Source organism: Leptonychotes weddellii, chromosome 9, assembly GCF_054177405.1.
Source record: "Leptonychotes weddellii isolate Sample4059 chromosome 9, ASM5417740v2, whole genome shotgun sequence".
Classification (NCBI taxonomy): Eukaryota; Metazoa; Chordata; class Mammalia; order Carnivora; family Phocidae; genus Leptonychotes; species Leptonychotes weddellii.
In genome coordinates this window covers 88,578,246-88,594,576 of record NC_138377.1, presented here as the reverse complement: position 1 = coordinate 88,594,576, position 16,331 = coordinate 88,578,246, and the positions used below count along the sequence as shown (strand labels likewise).

The 16,331-nt window shown below is 40.7% G+C and overlaps 1 protein-coding gene across 11 annotated transcripts in view; it reads right to left on the bottom strand.

The window, feature by feature from the left end:
• Positions 1–1,336: 1,336 nt before the first annotated feature.
• Positions 1,337–16,331, bottom strand: part of FAM81A (family with sequence similarity 81 member A) — a 132,512-nt gene continuing 117,517 nt past the window's right edge. For all 11 annotated transcript variants that reach the window (XM_081831188.1, XM_081831181.1, XM_081831178.1 and 8 more), the window contains one exon: positions 1,337–6,812. In XM_081831188.1, coding sequence (XP_081687314.1) covers positions 6,688–6,812 — 125 coding nt within the window. In that variant the 3' untranslated portion in view covers positions 1,337–6,687. The remainder of the gene's footprint in view (positions 6,813–16,331) is intronic.

The following is a 16,331-nucleotide window of genomic DNA, read 5'->3' as shown; positions in this document are numbered from 1 at the left end:
AATCTGGTCTTTAAGTTTTGAAATTTTGTTCATCATGCAATTTGCATTAATTTTGATCTTAAAAATATTGTGTTAATGCGTTATCTTAATTACAGAGTTTTTGGCGTCCCTTTTAACTTTCCAAGATGAGTGCATCACTTTGCCTCACCCTAGTCCCAGGCCTGACGGATCCCTCTCACTAGGGAGCCTCAGAATCACTCTAGAGGTCCCCTGGCCGGCAACCCTTTGCCAGTCACATGCCTTGAACGTCCTGGTACGAGCCTGGCAGACACACAACACACAGCCCCACCCCTTGGCTGACACTCTGTGGCTCTTCCCCTGAGTCTGGCACCAGCCTCCCCATCCTTCTCAACACAGTGCTCCCCGAAGCAACATCTACTGATCAGAAACAGCAGGTAAGACAAACCCTTATAAAGACCTGTGAAATCATCTCTAACGGGGACAACTGACACAAGATTGTAGGGATGAGACAGAAGGAAAGTTCCAGGTCCAAATCTCATTCTAGGCTGACGGATAAAGGTACAGAACTTGGACAGAGCCATCAATTGAAAGAGCCAGGAACTCGAGGCCAGGGCTGTCAGAATTTTCTGCAATAATAGAAATGTTCTGCATTTGCACGGGACAATGCTATAACCACTAACCACATGTGGCCCTTGAGCACTTGAAATGTGGCTAGTGCAACCGAGGAACTGATTTCTTAAATTTATTTAATTCTGATTCTATTTAAATTTAAATGGGCTAAGGGCTACTGTATTACAGTGCAGTTCTACATCAGCGATTCTCAAATTTAACCTGCAGTAGAATCATCAGCAGGACATGTTAAAGCCAATTGCTGAGCTCATCTGAGTACCTGATTCAGGAAGTCTGGCATGGGGTTGTCAGCTTATATTTCTAACAAGCCTCCAGGTAATGCTAATGCTTCCGGTCTGCGCATACTTTGAGAACCACTGAGCTAAACAGTATTCTAATTCCACATAATTGTTAGATATTGAACAAATCACCTTATGTGTAGTAGGTGTTGTCTTTCTTGCAAAATGGTAGCCTAGACTTTGATATGGATTTGCATTCAAATCCCTGCTCCTCCATAATTAGCTATGTGAGCTTTATTTCATTTCCCACTTCTATATACAGTTGACCCTTGAACAATGCAGGGGATTAGGGGCACCAATAACCCTCCCCCACCTCCCCTACATAGTTGAAAGTCTGCGTTTAACTTTTGACTTCCCCAAAACTTTACTAATAGCCTACTGTTGACCAGAGGCCTTACTGATAACATAGTCAATTAACACCTATTTTGTAAATTATATGTATTATATACTGTATTCTTACAACAAAGTAAGCTAGAAAAAAGAAAATTTTATTAAGAAAACCATAAGAGAAAATACATTTACAATACTGTATTTATAAAAAAAAATCCACATGTAAGTGGGCCTGTGCAGTTCAAATCTGTGTTAGTCAAGAGTTAACTGTAATATTAGTTAACAACTTCTCCCTCTCTGCTTCATCCACAAAATGGAAATAATAGTACAAACCGAATAGGGTAATTACAAAGATTAAATGGGATAAGGTATATATGCCATTCAGTATAAGTTGGTAAGATCATGTCCTGCTCAGAAAATGTATTAAATGAGATTATATATGTGAACATGTCATTTGTAGCACAAGAAATACACATTTCCACAAAATCGTTCTGTCAAGATTACCCAGTGCCGGGGGCACCTGGGTGGCTCAGTCGGTTAAGCGTCTGCCTTTGGCTCAGGTCATGATCCCAGGGTCCTGGGATCGAGTCCCGTGTTGGGCTCTCCCTCTCCCACTGCCTGCCACTCCCCCTGCTTGTGCTCTCTCTCTCTGTCAAATAAATAATATATAAAAAATCTTTAAAAAGAAAAAAAAGATTACCCAGTGCCAGTACATCAGTTTCCTATTGCTGCATATAACAAGTTGCCCCAAAATGTAGCAATTTAAAACAACAAATACTTATTATCTCAGTTTCTGTGGGTCAGACATGTGGGCATGGCTTAGCTGGGTACCTCTGATTTTAACATCTCTCAGGAGGGTGCAGTCTCATCTGAAGGCTCAACTGGAGGGCTAAGGAATCCACTTCTTTTGTTTTGTTTTGTTGTTTGTAAGACATATGTATATTTTGGGGCACCCAGGTGGCTCAGTTGGTTGGGCATCCGACTCTTGATTTCGGCTCAGGTCGTGATCTCAGGGTCATGGGATTGAGCCCTGTGTCAGGCTCCACGTTCAGTGGGGAGTCTGCTTCTCTCTCTCTCTCCCTCTTCCCCTGCCTGTCCCCCCAACTTGCTTGCTCTCTCTCTCAAATAAATAATCTTTAAAAAAAATTTAAAAAATAAAAATGGTTAAACTAGTAAAATGTAAATATATCTTTTTTTAAAAAGATTTATTTATTTTAGAGAGTGGGGGGAGGGGCAGAGGGAGAAGGAGAGGGAGTCTTAAGCAGACTCCCCACTGAGCGTAGAGCCCATCGCGGGGCTCAATCCCATAACCCTGAGATCACGACCTGAACCGAAACCAAGAGTCAGATGTTTAACCGACTGAGCCACCCAGGCGCCCCTAGTTTAACCATTTTTTAAAAAGATTTATTTATCTTAGAGAGCACACAGAGGGGAGGGGCAGAGGGAGAGAAAGTCTTAAGCAGACTCCCCGCTGAGCGCAGAGCCCAACACAGGGCTCGGTCCCACAACCCTGAGATCACAACCTGAGCCGAAACCAAGAGTTGGACACTTAACCAACTGCACCACCCAGGCATCCCTAACCATTTTTAAGTGTATAGTTCTGTGTCATTAAGTACATTATGTGCATTAAGTACATTCACATTGTTTGCAACCATCACCTCCATCCCTCTTCAAAACTTTTTCCTTTTCTCCAACTGAAACTCTGTACCCATTTGATACTAACTCCCATCCCCGGCCCACCCCCGAGCTCCTGGCAACTATCATGCTACTCTGTTTCTATGAATTTGACTCTTCTATGTACCTCATACAAGTGGAATCATACAACATTTGTCTTTTTGTGACTTATTTCACTAAACAAAACGTCCTCAAGATTCATCCATGCTATAACGTGTCAGAATTTCTTTCCTTGTTATGGCCACATAGTATTCCATTGTATGTATATACATTTCCTTATTCATTGCTTCCACCTTCTGGGTCTTATCCCACCCATCGTAGCCTTCTCAACGCTGGCCCCTCACTGGATGCACCTCATTCCAGGCTTAGTCCTGGGAAGCCACACCTGCTCCAGGGATGAGTCTGACTAGCCTGAGGATCTTCCCAGAGCTTCCCCACATTCAGGGACTGTCCCCATTCTGGTCCTGTCCACTTATCTTTTCATCCAGGCTCTACTGCTCTTCTGTGTCTCAGGCTAGGATACCACTTTCTTTGGAGGATAGAGTCACTTCCCATAAATGATCCCAGCAGGTAATGGGATGCTTTGAACCAAAACATGGATCCCCCCATACACATTGCTATGTTACACCACCAATAGCTCCCCTCCCATACCCCGTATTTGACCACCTAATACTCAATATTGTATTAAGTACTTCAGCATTTCAAAAATTGTAACCTAGCTGCCTCTTTTAAACAATTATAACTTCCATTCTGCAGATGAGAAAACTGAGATTCAGAAAGGTTAGGAGAACTGCCCAAGGTCACACAGCTAGAAGAGGACAGTGACAGAAGAACTCCATCTAGTTGCCATTGCGTTTCTAGGATGTCATGAGTGGTGTGTGGGTTTTTTTCAGGCCGAGAGCCAAGTGGGATAAGCATGGTTTAGAGGGAATCGTTCTGTTCTGCTCTGCAATCACCCAACATAACTCCTCTCCCAGTGCACAGAACCGCAGTCCACTGCATAGGACAGACCAAGCACAGGGCCTGAAAGCCTGGGACCCCTCAGTCCTGTGGCACAACTGGCCCCACCTCCTTCGCCTCCACCGATAAACCAGAGGAAGACCTCTGACTCAGGTGAAGCTACTGAGGTGTCCCTCGTAGGTGTTTGGAACTGGGACATTAAAAAGCAAAGGGACTCCGATGGTGGAGCTGTAAGGTCCTGTAGAGATGGGGCTGCAGGTGGTGGCCTGGCGAGTCAGTTACGTGGGAAGCAAGGATGTATCTTGAGAGGTAGGATAGCGGCATACCGGGTAGGTGCCCAGACTGTGGAAGCAGTCTGCCTGGTGTGAATCATGGATCCCATTTTTCTCATCTGTGAAACGGGAAAGCGAACAGCCCTTGCTGCTGCCATGAATGAGTGAACACACACCTCCAAGTCCACAGCACAGGCACACAACACACACTAGCAACCACCAGCTGGCGTGAGTCCAGACACGAGAAGGCATGGCGGCCTCGGAGACCCCCAAGCGGAGCAGCTGCCTGTGACTTTCCAGTTCCCAGTAGGTGGCCTCACACCAAAATACTTTTAAATTTAAAAATCATACACCATGTTTATTTGGAAATTTTATTCTTTTTATTGCAAATTTCTGGTAAAGGAAAGAACACGGAAGCTGATCCTCATTTAGACTTTGGTCATAAGAGTGCGCTGTGGCTCAGTGGCTTCCAACCTGAGTGGCCTCTGAATCGCCCTGGCGCTTTCAATGCCTACGGATGCCTGGGTCCCACCTCCCAGAGGTTCTGGCTCGGCTGGCCTAGGGCGCAGCCCAGGCATCAGTAGCTCTTTGAACGCCCTGGGCGATTCCAGCATGTTGCCAGGGTGGAGAACCCTTGCCGGAGCTCATGACACGAGGTTGGCAGCATCGGAAGCACCTGAGCAATTTCAGCGGACAGCCAGCCGTCACCTGCTCATGTCAGCCCTCAACCTGAGTCCAGCTGGCCCCCTGGCTCCCCCTCTCCCCACGTGTCCCATGTGCGGACTCTTCCTCCTCCAGAGGCCACAGAGGAGAGACGCTGGAGGGGGCGTAGCTCTCTGTGCTGTGGCTTGTGCTTCAGCCGGGAAAACTGTCCTAGATGTGCTTACTCTATCACAAAAAAGAAATTCACTTTCTGATTGCAAAAGAGCATTCACCTTTGTTTTTTCATTGTTAAGTGGAAATCATCTTCCTACATACTGATGCAAAGATTTGTGACAAAATTAAGGAACTACGTGTTGGATGACACATTCCTTATATGATTTCTCAGGTCCAAATTTTTAAAGAATTTTTGTCCAGCCATTGAAGGTAATATACTATGAACTTTAGCAGCATATTTTATATGGGTAAACAGTAATAGCCAGTTACATATTTCATTTATGATTTATCCTAAAAATAGAAAATGTTTTAATTTTCCTGAGTCCTTGGCAAACAAAAAACAATTTTTTAAAAAATTTTAAAGAATTGTTTTCCTTTTCCTGGGCACCCTCACAGTTTAGAACAGTGTGCGTCTCACCATTGGTTTGTACGAACACAGGTGAACAATTTCACTGGTGCCAATTTTCAATGACTAATCAAATATGGCGATTGAAAAGAAAACACCCATCATCTACAAAGCTGCTCAAAATGAAAGTTTCTTGACAGTGTTATAAATGCAACATCAATTTGATTCTCTGTCCATACAAAAGTATGAATTTCTATTTCATTAATACTACTGAATGATTAATGTCTTAACAGTGATAAAATTTTTAAACATTTAAAAATTACATAGGATCCCATTTTTACATCATAATTCTGATGTATTATCATGCCTTCTATTTTGTCCGTAAAACTTTTAGAGAATACAGTGCATTGACATGGTAAAACCAAGGCACAAGAATACAGTTACAATAAGTGTATATAAACCTTAGCACTTTGTGCCAATTTTGGAAACATTTAGAGAGGAGATCATAAAGCCTGAAAAATTCTCACATCCTAGTATAATTAACAAACAATTAATTGTGCAATAAACAGACTATTAACCACCATTCCATTATTAAATATATGGCTATCACTATACAGGCTGTGGATAATTGAAAAAAGTTTTCAATATTAAAACCTGGTATAAGTAGGTGGTCGATGTGGATATGGTGCCTTGCGTTATCTAGATAACTGTCTTAAGTTTCCATTTTAATTTGCAATGTATATGGAAGTTATCAATCTTCAAGCTATTTTCATTACATAAATGGTGGCAGGGGGTGGTTTTCCAAAAGTTAAATCCCTTCTCCCTACAAAAGACAGAAGATTTACAAGATAACCATATAAGAAATGCACAGATAACAATAATAAAATCCAAATATGGACTAAAAGGTTGAATTCTAATCTACCAGGACATTCTCTTAATTTAGGGTGAGGAGCAACACATTCCTGTGACAATTCATTAGTTTCTTAATTAAAAAAAAAAATCACCATGACATTTTTCAAAATAGTAAAGTCTTGGCTAGAGCGTCAAGCATTGAAGGAAAGTCGTTAAGTCTTTTCATTCATAAAATGAAGGGGATAAAAGCTTTTCCAAATCTAGGGGCAGGGAGGATATTCCATCGAATTTAGAGAAATGGAATAGAGTGGTAAAAATTGTACTTAATACTTTTAAAGAAAGTGTTTTTGAGACTCAAGGTAAACATTCAGACCCATGAAAACACATTGCTTGGCACATGCACGCCATGAATAGAACACTCCTGAATGCGGTGACAGCCTAGCTAAGGAGGTATCCAGCTCTCGGCCCACTGGCAAAACCACTTGTGAGGTCCTTGTCCCAGCTCCCTTCACATGGGAGCCTCTGGCTTCTGCATCTGCTGGATTTGCTTTTGCAGCTGGTCCTTGTCCAGCTTCATCTTGGCTTCAAGAACTTGCCTGAGGGATCCTATGCTTTCATAGATGGCTGTAAATCCTTTAAGAAGAGGTAAATTTCACAAGAGTTAATATTAAAAAACAATGCTGTGTCAAATTCTACAGCATATAGTAACATTTGATTTGGGCAAAAATTATCAATAGATGCTAAAACTACTAGAGTAAAAGTTTGAGAGGGAACAGGATAGTTACACAGTTTTATAGTATCTCCCTACAGATTACTTTCTAATTACAAAGGGAGAAGGGAACTATCACAATGGAGAAATCTGGCAGATACCACTTTAACCAAGGGATCGGACGTAACGTCACCAATACCAGGAGAAACCAACATCACATACCCCTGATAAGGTTCCCTGACACGTGAGGGACACACCGCTTCTGTGGCATTTCTGTCCAAAATGCACAACCTGAATCTAATTAAGAGGAAGCAAACAGACCCAAACTGAAATTCCACAAAATACTGGCCTGTATTCTTTAATGACGTAACATCACCAAGGAACTGCTCCATACTAAAAGACACTAAATAAAGAAACATGATAACTAACTATGCTGTATGATTCTGGAATAGAACCTAGACCAGGGAAGGTCTGCTATAATGGAAATAATGGTGAAAGTGAAAATTGAATATTGAAAAAAATTTCATTAATATTTCATTGGACTATACTTATTTAAGAGAATGTCCCTGTCCTTAGGGTATATTGATTGAAATAATAAAGGAGTAAAAAGGCATCATGACTTCTGCAACTTATTCCCAAATGACTTAGAGAAAAAAACTATATTTACACACACACACACACACACACACACACACTCCCATCACACAATGAGATTAATTTCACACAATGAGATAAAATTTCCAAAATGTTAACAATTGGTTAGTCTCTATGAAAGATGTATAGCATTTTTGGACTATTCTTACAGTTTTTCTAAACTTGAAATAACTTCAAAATAAAAAGCAAAACAAAAGAAAAAATTCCCCATCAAAAAAGCATTTCCTATTCTGTATTTCTATGGGTTTTTAAAATACATGTTTAAAAGGTCTCATCTTCATTAGTAAATTTAGAATTTTCTCTCAGGGGCATCTGGGTAGCTCACTTGGTTGGCTGAGTGTCCAACTTTGGATTTCAGCTCAGGTCATGATCTCAGGGTCATGGGATCAAGACCAGCCTTGGGCTCCGTGTTCAGCACAAAGTCTGCTCTAGAGTCTCTCCCTCTGCCCCTCCCACTCATGCTCTCACACTCTCTCTCTCTCTCTTTAAAAATAAATAAATAAATCTTTAGGGGGAAAAAAAGAATTTTCTCTCAGAAAATTTTCTCTATTGGCAATTCATGTCATATAAGGAATAAATATTACTTATTAAAAATAACGGTCTTATTGAATAGAAAGATACAACATGTAAAGGAGTAGGTGACAAATCAGCATGTATGGCATGAGCTTCCATTCGAAAAAGCACATATATGTATAAAATGATATATATAAAGATGACTTCTGGGTGAAAGAAGTTATGAGGATTTAAAAAATATTTTGTGCTTTCTTATTTTCCATTAAGAAATACATTGTTTTTAGAATAAGAAAAAGTAAATCTTTTTATTTTTAAAAAGCTCATATGTCCTTCTTATTAGGTACTGAATATTAACCACCTCAATGGCATGTTGAATAGAAGGGAATAAACTGCCCCAGGGAATGATGCAAAGTTAAACACTGATGAAATATTCACATACCATATTCCAATAGCCCCAAAGACAAAGAAAGAAAATTCATTTTTATCTTCACAAGTTCTTCAATGCATAAATTTAACTGTGACTTCTACTTATTTTTTTTTTAAAGATTTCATTTAGTCATTTGTCAGAGAGAAAGAGTGCACAAGCAGGGGGAGCGGCAGGCAGAGGGAGAAGCAGGCTCCCCGCTGAGCAGGGACCCCAATGTGGGACTTGATCCCAGGACTCCGAGATCATGACCTGAGCCGAAGGCAGACGTTTAACCGACTGAGCCACCCAGGCACCCCTGTGACTTCTACTTAAATAAAATAATAAACTTTTGGTAGTGACAACAAAACTATTCTTGGGATAACAAACTACTTTTATTTCCATGTTGGCCAAAGTAGATTCTGCAGAAGAAAATTATGGAATCACAGATCTGGAAGGAGCTAGGAGATAATGCAGCGCCCCTCGTCACACTGTAAGACTGTCTTGTCTTTCCCGACCATAACCAACCAGCCTCCACTTGAATATGTTCAGTCACAAAGAGTTCTCAGGCTCACAAAGCCACCAGTGTCTTTTTAGGACCTGTTACCTGAGGATACTCCTGCCTCATGTTGAATTAGACTCTGTCTTCACGTAACTTCCACATACTGGGTCCAGGACTGTATTCCTAAGCTCACAGTGTAAGTCTGTCTAACCCTTCCTTTATATGCGACAGTACTTGAGACCTGGAAATCAGCTTTACCACTTTCTTCTAAACAAATGTGAATTAATGGGCCCTGTTGACTTCTGAGAGGAGGAAAATCGTTTGCTACCATGGTAGCATACTGCCCGAGGTATAAAATAAGCCTTCAAAAGCCGCTCCAAGATAGAGGTTCATTTCTGAGGCATACTGATTGTGGCTATGAACATTAACGAACCCACAGATGGCACTAAAGAAAGTGCACATCAGTTGCAAACTGAGCAAATTTCGTTTGTGTGCCCGTCTCTCGTGATGGCTTTCCATGTACTTGGAATTGAAACAACACTTTAGTTCAATACAGTACAGCTACTTAGAAAATCACCTAAGGACATTTCACTGTGATTACTGTTAGCCGGGTTCACAGGTAGTTGCAGGGGGATGCTCATTAATTGGTTTTCAGATCCCACTGAAAATAACCCATGAGCGGGAGTCCAAGATGGTGGAGGAGTAGGAGACCGTAGTTTCGTCTGGTCACAGGAATTCAGCTAGCTAGCTATCAAAACATTCTGAACACCTGCAAACTCAACCAGAGAGCTAAGAAAAGAATACCTGCAACTCTACAAATAGAAAAGTGACCACTTTCTGCAAGGTAGGAGGTGTGGAGAAGTGAATCCAAGGCGACATATGGGAAGATAGATGGCGGGGGGAGGGAGCCTCCATCAGCCAGCTACTGGCAAGCGATAGAGCAGCGGAGCACAAAAACGGAACTTTTAGAAGTCTGCTCTGGTGAGGGATGTCCCTGCCTGAAAGGCGCTCCGGTGGGGAAGTGGGGTAGAATCCTAGGTGGGACAGTGTGGTCTCAGGATCCCTGGGGTCACAGAAATAACAGGGGTGCCTGAGTGCGGCAGAGCTCCCAGGCATCAGAGCAGGGAAACCGGCTGCAATCAGTGAGCCCAGGAGTGGGCTCTCAGCTCAGGGTTGCCATAAACCATGAACCGTGGCACAGTTGGGCGACTGCTCCCCGAGCAGGGACCCAGGAAGTAGTGAACAGAGGTGAGACCCCTCTTCCTTCACTGGGAGAAGCGGCATGGGTGCATGCCACAGGGGTTTGCAGGGTTCAGAGACTGAAATGGGGTCATGTGCCTGAGATAGAAAGGCTCAGTCACAGGCTGGGGGAGCACAGAGAGCAGATGGAGACCAGGGAGACAGGAGTGATCAACTGTTTTTCCCTGTGGGCACACTGAGGAGTAGGGCCCTGAGCTTCCATTTACAGGGCTGGAGATTGGAGGCCGCCATTTTCATTCTCATTCTCTAAAGCTGCACAGAGAGCCTTCAGAGAGCAAAAGCCATAGAGAGTAAACAGGAGCAGATTACTTAGCCCAGCCCCTGGCAAGGGCGGTACAATTCCACCCGGGGCAAAGACACCTGAGATTCAGCATAACAGGCCCCTCCCCCAGAAGATCAGCAAGAACATCTGGCTAAAACCAAGTTTACTGGTCATAGAGAATTGCAAAACTCCAGTGCTGCGGGAATATAGTATATATAATTCATTATTTTTCTCCCCATGATTCTCTAGTCTTTCAATTTTAATTTTTTTCCTCTTTCCTTTTTCAACCAATTTCTTATTTTTTTAAGATTTTATTTATTTAGGGGCGCCTGGGTGGCTCAGTCGTTAAGCATCTGCCTTCGGCTCAGGTCATGATCCCAGGGTCCTGGGATCGAGCCCCGCATCGGGCTCCCTGCTCAGCGGGAAGCCTGCTTCTCCCTCTCCCACTCCCCCTGCTTGTGTTCCCTCTCTCGCTGTGTCTCTCTCTGTCAAATAAATAAATAAAACCTTTAAAAAAAAAAAAAAGATTTTATTTATTTATTTATTTATTTATTTATTTGCCAGAGAGAGAGAGCAAGCACAAACAGGGGAGGTGGCAGGCAGAGGGAGAAACAGGCTTCCCGCTGAGCAAGGAGCCCAATGCAGGACTCGATCCCAGGACCCTGGGATCATGACCTGAGCCAAAGGCAGACACTAAACTGACTGAGACACCCAGGCATCCCAACCAATTTCTTATTTTATCAACTCATTTTTTTAATCTTTTTTAATTTTCATTTTTACAGTTACATTTTATCCTTTCATTGTATTTAATTTTATTTTTGTATATATATAAGTTTTTCTTTCTTTACAATTTTGGGATGCAGTTTCTTCTAACAAACAGACCAAAATACACCCAGAATCTAGTGTATGGCTCTCTCTTCACTGTCTGATCATATTCTCTCTCTCTTTTTTTACTTTTTTTGTTGTTGTTGTTAAAGTCTTTTTGAATTTTCATCTTTACAGTTAACATTCTATCCTTTCAATGTATTTAATCTTATTTTTGTATGTATATAAGTTCTTCTTTCTTTTCAAGTTTGGGATGTAGTTTATTCTAATAAACTGACCAAAATATACTCAGGATATGGTATAGTGCTCTCTTCTGTTCACCTGTCTGCTTATATACCTTCTTTTTCTTTTTCCCTTTTGGTTTGTTTTGGTCTTTTAACTTTCATTTTTACAGTTACATTATATCCTTTCATTGTATTTAATTTTATTTTTCTACATATATAAATTTTTCTTTCTTTACAATTTTGGGATCTAGTTTTCTAACAAACAGATCAAAATACACACAGGATCTAGTATATTGCTCTGCTCTGTTCACCTGTCTGATTATATTCTTTTAAAAAAATTTTTTTCGTTTTGGTTTCAGGTCTCTTCTGATTTGTTTAGCATATATTTCTCTGGGGTCGTTGTTGCCATTTTAGTATTTTGTTCTCTTGTTCATCTATTCTTCTCTGGACAGAATGACAAGATGGAAAACTCACCCCCCAAAAAAGAACAAGAGGCAGTACTGACTGCCAGGGACCTAATCAATACAGACATTAGTAAGATGTCGGAACTAGAGTTCAGAATAACAATTATAAAGATACTAGCTGGTCTTGAAAAAAGCACAGAAGACACCAGAGAATCCCTTTCTGGGGAAATAAAAGAACTGAAATCTAATCAAGTTGAAAAAAGGCTATTAAAGAGATGCAATAAAAAATGGAGGCTCTAACTGCTAGGATAAATGAGGCAGAAGAGAGAATTAGTGATACAGAAGACCAAATGATGGAGAATAAAGAAGCTGAGAAAAAGAGGGATAAACAACTACTGGATCACAAGGGGATAATTTGAGAGATAAATGATACCATAAAGTGAAATAACATTAGAATAATTAGAATCACAGAAGAAGAGGAAAGAGGTGAGGGAGGGCAGAAGGTAAACTGGAGCAAATTATAGTTGAGAACTTCCCTAATCTGGGGAAAGAAACAGGCATTCAAGTCCAGGAGGTCCAGAGAACACCCCTCAAAATCAATAAAAATAGGCCAGCACCCCGGGCGCCTGGGTGGCTCCATTGGTTAAGCGACTGCCTTCGGCTCAGGTCATGATCCTGGAGTCCCAGGATCTAGTCCCGCATCGGGCTCCCTGCTCAGTGGGGAGTCTGCTTCTCCCTCTGACTCTCCCCCCTCTCATGTGCTTTCTCTCTCTCATTCTCTCTCTCAAATAAATAAATAAAATCTTTAAAAAAAAAAAAAAATAGGCCAGCACCCCAACATCTAATAGTGAAACTTACAAATCTCAGAGACAAAGAGAAAATCCTGAAAGCAGCTCCGGACAAGAGGTCCATAACCTACAAGGGTAGAAACATTAGATTGGCAGAAGACCTATCCACAGAGACCTGGCAGGCCAGAAAGGACTGGCATGATATATTCAGGGTGCTAACCGAGAAAAATATGCAGCCAAGAATACTTTATCCAGTTAGGATGGGCATTCAAAATAGAAGGAGAGATAAAAAGCTTCCAGGACAAACAGAAACTAAAAGAATTTGTGGTCACTAAACCAGCCCTTCAAGTAATATTAAAAGGGATCCTTTAAGCAAAGAGAGAGCCCAAAAGTAACAGAGACCATAAAGGAACAAAGATAATATACAGAAACAGTGACTTTACAGGCAATACAATGGCACTAAATTCATATCTTTCAATAGCTACTCTGAATGTCAATGGACTAAATGCCCCAGTCAAAAGACACAGGGTATCAGATTGGATAAAAAAGACTCATCAATATGTTGTCTGCAAGAGACTCATTTTAGACCCAAAGACACCTCCAGATTGAAAGTGAAGGGGTGGAAAATCATTTATCATGCTAATGGACATCAAAAGAAAGCTGGGGTTGGCAAGCCTTATATCAGACAAATTAGATTTTAAACCAAAGACTGTAATAAGAGATGAGGAAGGACACTATATCATAATTAAAGGGTCTATCCAACAAGAAGATCTAACAATTGTAAATATTTATGCCCCTAAAATGGGAGCAGCCAATTATATAAACCAATTATTAACAAAATTAAAGAAACACATCGATAATAATACAATAATAGTAGGGGACTTTAAGACCCCACTCACTGCAATGGACAGATCATCTAAGCAGACAATCAACAAGAAAACAAGGACTTTGAATAACACACTGGACCAGATGGACTTCACAGATATATTCAGAGCATTACACCCTAAAGCAACAGAATACACATTCTTCTGGAGTGCACATGGAACGTTCTCCAGAATAGATCACATCCTGGGTCACAAATCAGGTCTCAACCAGTACCAAAAGACTGGGATCATTCCCTGCATATTTTTGGACCACAATGCTTTGAAATTGGAACTCAATTACAAGAGGAAATTTGGTTAAGAACTCAAATACATGGAGGCTAAAGAGCATCCTACTAAAGAATGAATGGGTCAACCAGGAAACTAAAGAAGAATTTAAAAAATTCACGGAAACAAATGAAAATGAAAACACAACTGTTCAAAACCTTTGGGATGCAGCAAAGGTGATCCTAAGAGGGAAGTATATAGCAATACAAGCCTTTCTCAAGAAACAAGAAAGGTCTCAAATAAACAACCTAATCTTACACCTAAAAGAGCTACAGAAAGAACAGAAAATAAAGCCTAAACCCAGCAGGAGAAAAGAATTAATAAAGATTAGAGCAGAAATCAATGAAATAGAAACCAAAAGAACAGCAGAACAGATCAACGAAATTAGGAGCTGGTTCTTTGAAAGAATAAGATCGATAAACCCCTGGCCAGACTTATCAAAAAGAAAAGAGAAAGGACCCAAGTAAATAAAATCATGAATGAAAGAGAAGAGGTCACAACCAACACTGAAGAAATACAATTATAAAAACGTATTATGAGCAACTATATGCCAACAAATTAGGCAATCAGGAATAAATATCCATTTCTAGAGATGTACATACTACCAAAACAGAAACAGGAAGAAACAGAAAACCTGAACAGACCCATAACCAGCAAGCAAATTGAAGCAGTAATCAAAAATCTGCCAACAAATAAGAATCCAGGGCCGGATGGCTTCCCAGGGGAATTCTACTAAACATTTAAAGAAGAATTACTACCTATTCTTCTGAAGCTGTTTCAAAAAATAGAAATGGAAGGAAAACTTCCAAACTCTTTCTATGAGGTCAGCATTATTACCTTGATCCCAAAACCAGACAAAGACCCCACCAAAAAGGAGAATTACAGGGGCACCTGGGTGGCTCAGTTGTTGAGCATCTGCCTTTGGCTCTGGTCATGATCCCAGGGTCCTGGGATTGAGCCCTACATCGGGCTCCCTGCTCAGCGGGAGAACTGCTTCTCCCTCTCCCACTCCCCCTGCTTGTATTCCCTCTCTCACGGTCTCTCTCTCTGTCAAATAAATAAATAAAATCTTTAAACAAACAAACAAAAAGAATTACAGACCAATATCCCTGATGAACATGGATGTAAAAATTCTCACCAAGATACTAGCCAATAGGATCCAACAGTACATTAAAAATATTATTCACCACAACCAAGTGGGATTTATTCCTGGGCTGCAAGGCAACATCCACAAATCAATCAATGTGATACACTACATAAATAAAAGAAAGGATAAGAACCATATGATCTTCTCAAAAGACATAGAAAAAGCATTTGACAAAGTATAGCATCCTTTCTTGATTAAAACTCTTCACAGTGTAGGGATAGAGGGGTATATACCTCAATATCATAAAAGCCATCTACAAAAAGCCCACAGCAAATATCATTCTCAATGGGAAAAAACTGAGAGCTTTTCCCCTAAGGTCAGGAACACAGCAGGGATGTCCACTCTCACCACCGTTGTTCAACATAGTACTAGAAGTCCTAGCCTCAGCAATCAGACGACAGAAAGAAATAAAAGGCGTCCAAATTGGCAAAGAAGTCAAACTCTCACTCTCTGCAGATGACATGATACTCTATCTGGAAAACGCAAAAGACTCCACCCCAAAATTGCTAGAACTCATACAGGAATTCAGCAAAGTGGCAGAATATAAAATCAATGCACAGAAATCAGTCGCATTTCTATACATTAACAATGAGACAGAAGAAAGAGAAATTAAGGAGTTGATCCCATTTACAATTGCACCAAAAACCCTAAGATACCTAGGAATAAGCCTAACCAAAGAGACAAAGGATCTGTACTCAGAAAACTATAGAACACTCATGAAAGAAATTGAGGAAGACCACAAAGAAATGGAAAAACGTTCCATGCTCATGGACTGGAAGAACAAATACTGTTAAAATGTCTATGTTACCTAGAGCAATCTATACATTCAATGCAATCCCTACCAAAATACCATCAATTTTTTTCAGAGCTGGAACAAATAATCCTAAAATTTGTATGGAACCAAAAAAGATCCCAAATAGCCAAAGGAACGTTTAAAAAAAAAACAAAAAAAAAAACTGGTGGCATCACAATTCCAGACTTCAAGCTCTATTACAAAGCTGTAATCATCAAGACAGTATGGTACTGGCACAAAAACAGACACATAGATCAACAGAACAGAATAGAGAACCCAGAAATGGACCCTCAAATCTATGGTCAACTAATCTTCGACAAAGCAGGAAAGAATACCCAGTGGAAAAAAGACAGTCTCTTCAACAAATGGTGTTGGGAAAATTGGACAGCCACATACAGAAGAATGAAACTGGACCATTTTCTTACACCATACACAAAAATAGACTCAAAATGCATGAAAGTCCTAACTGTGAGACAGGAATCCATCAAAATCCTAGAGGAGAACACAGGCAGCAACCTCT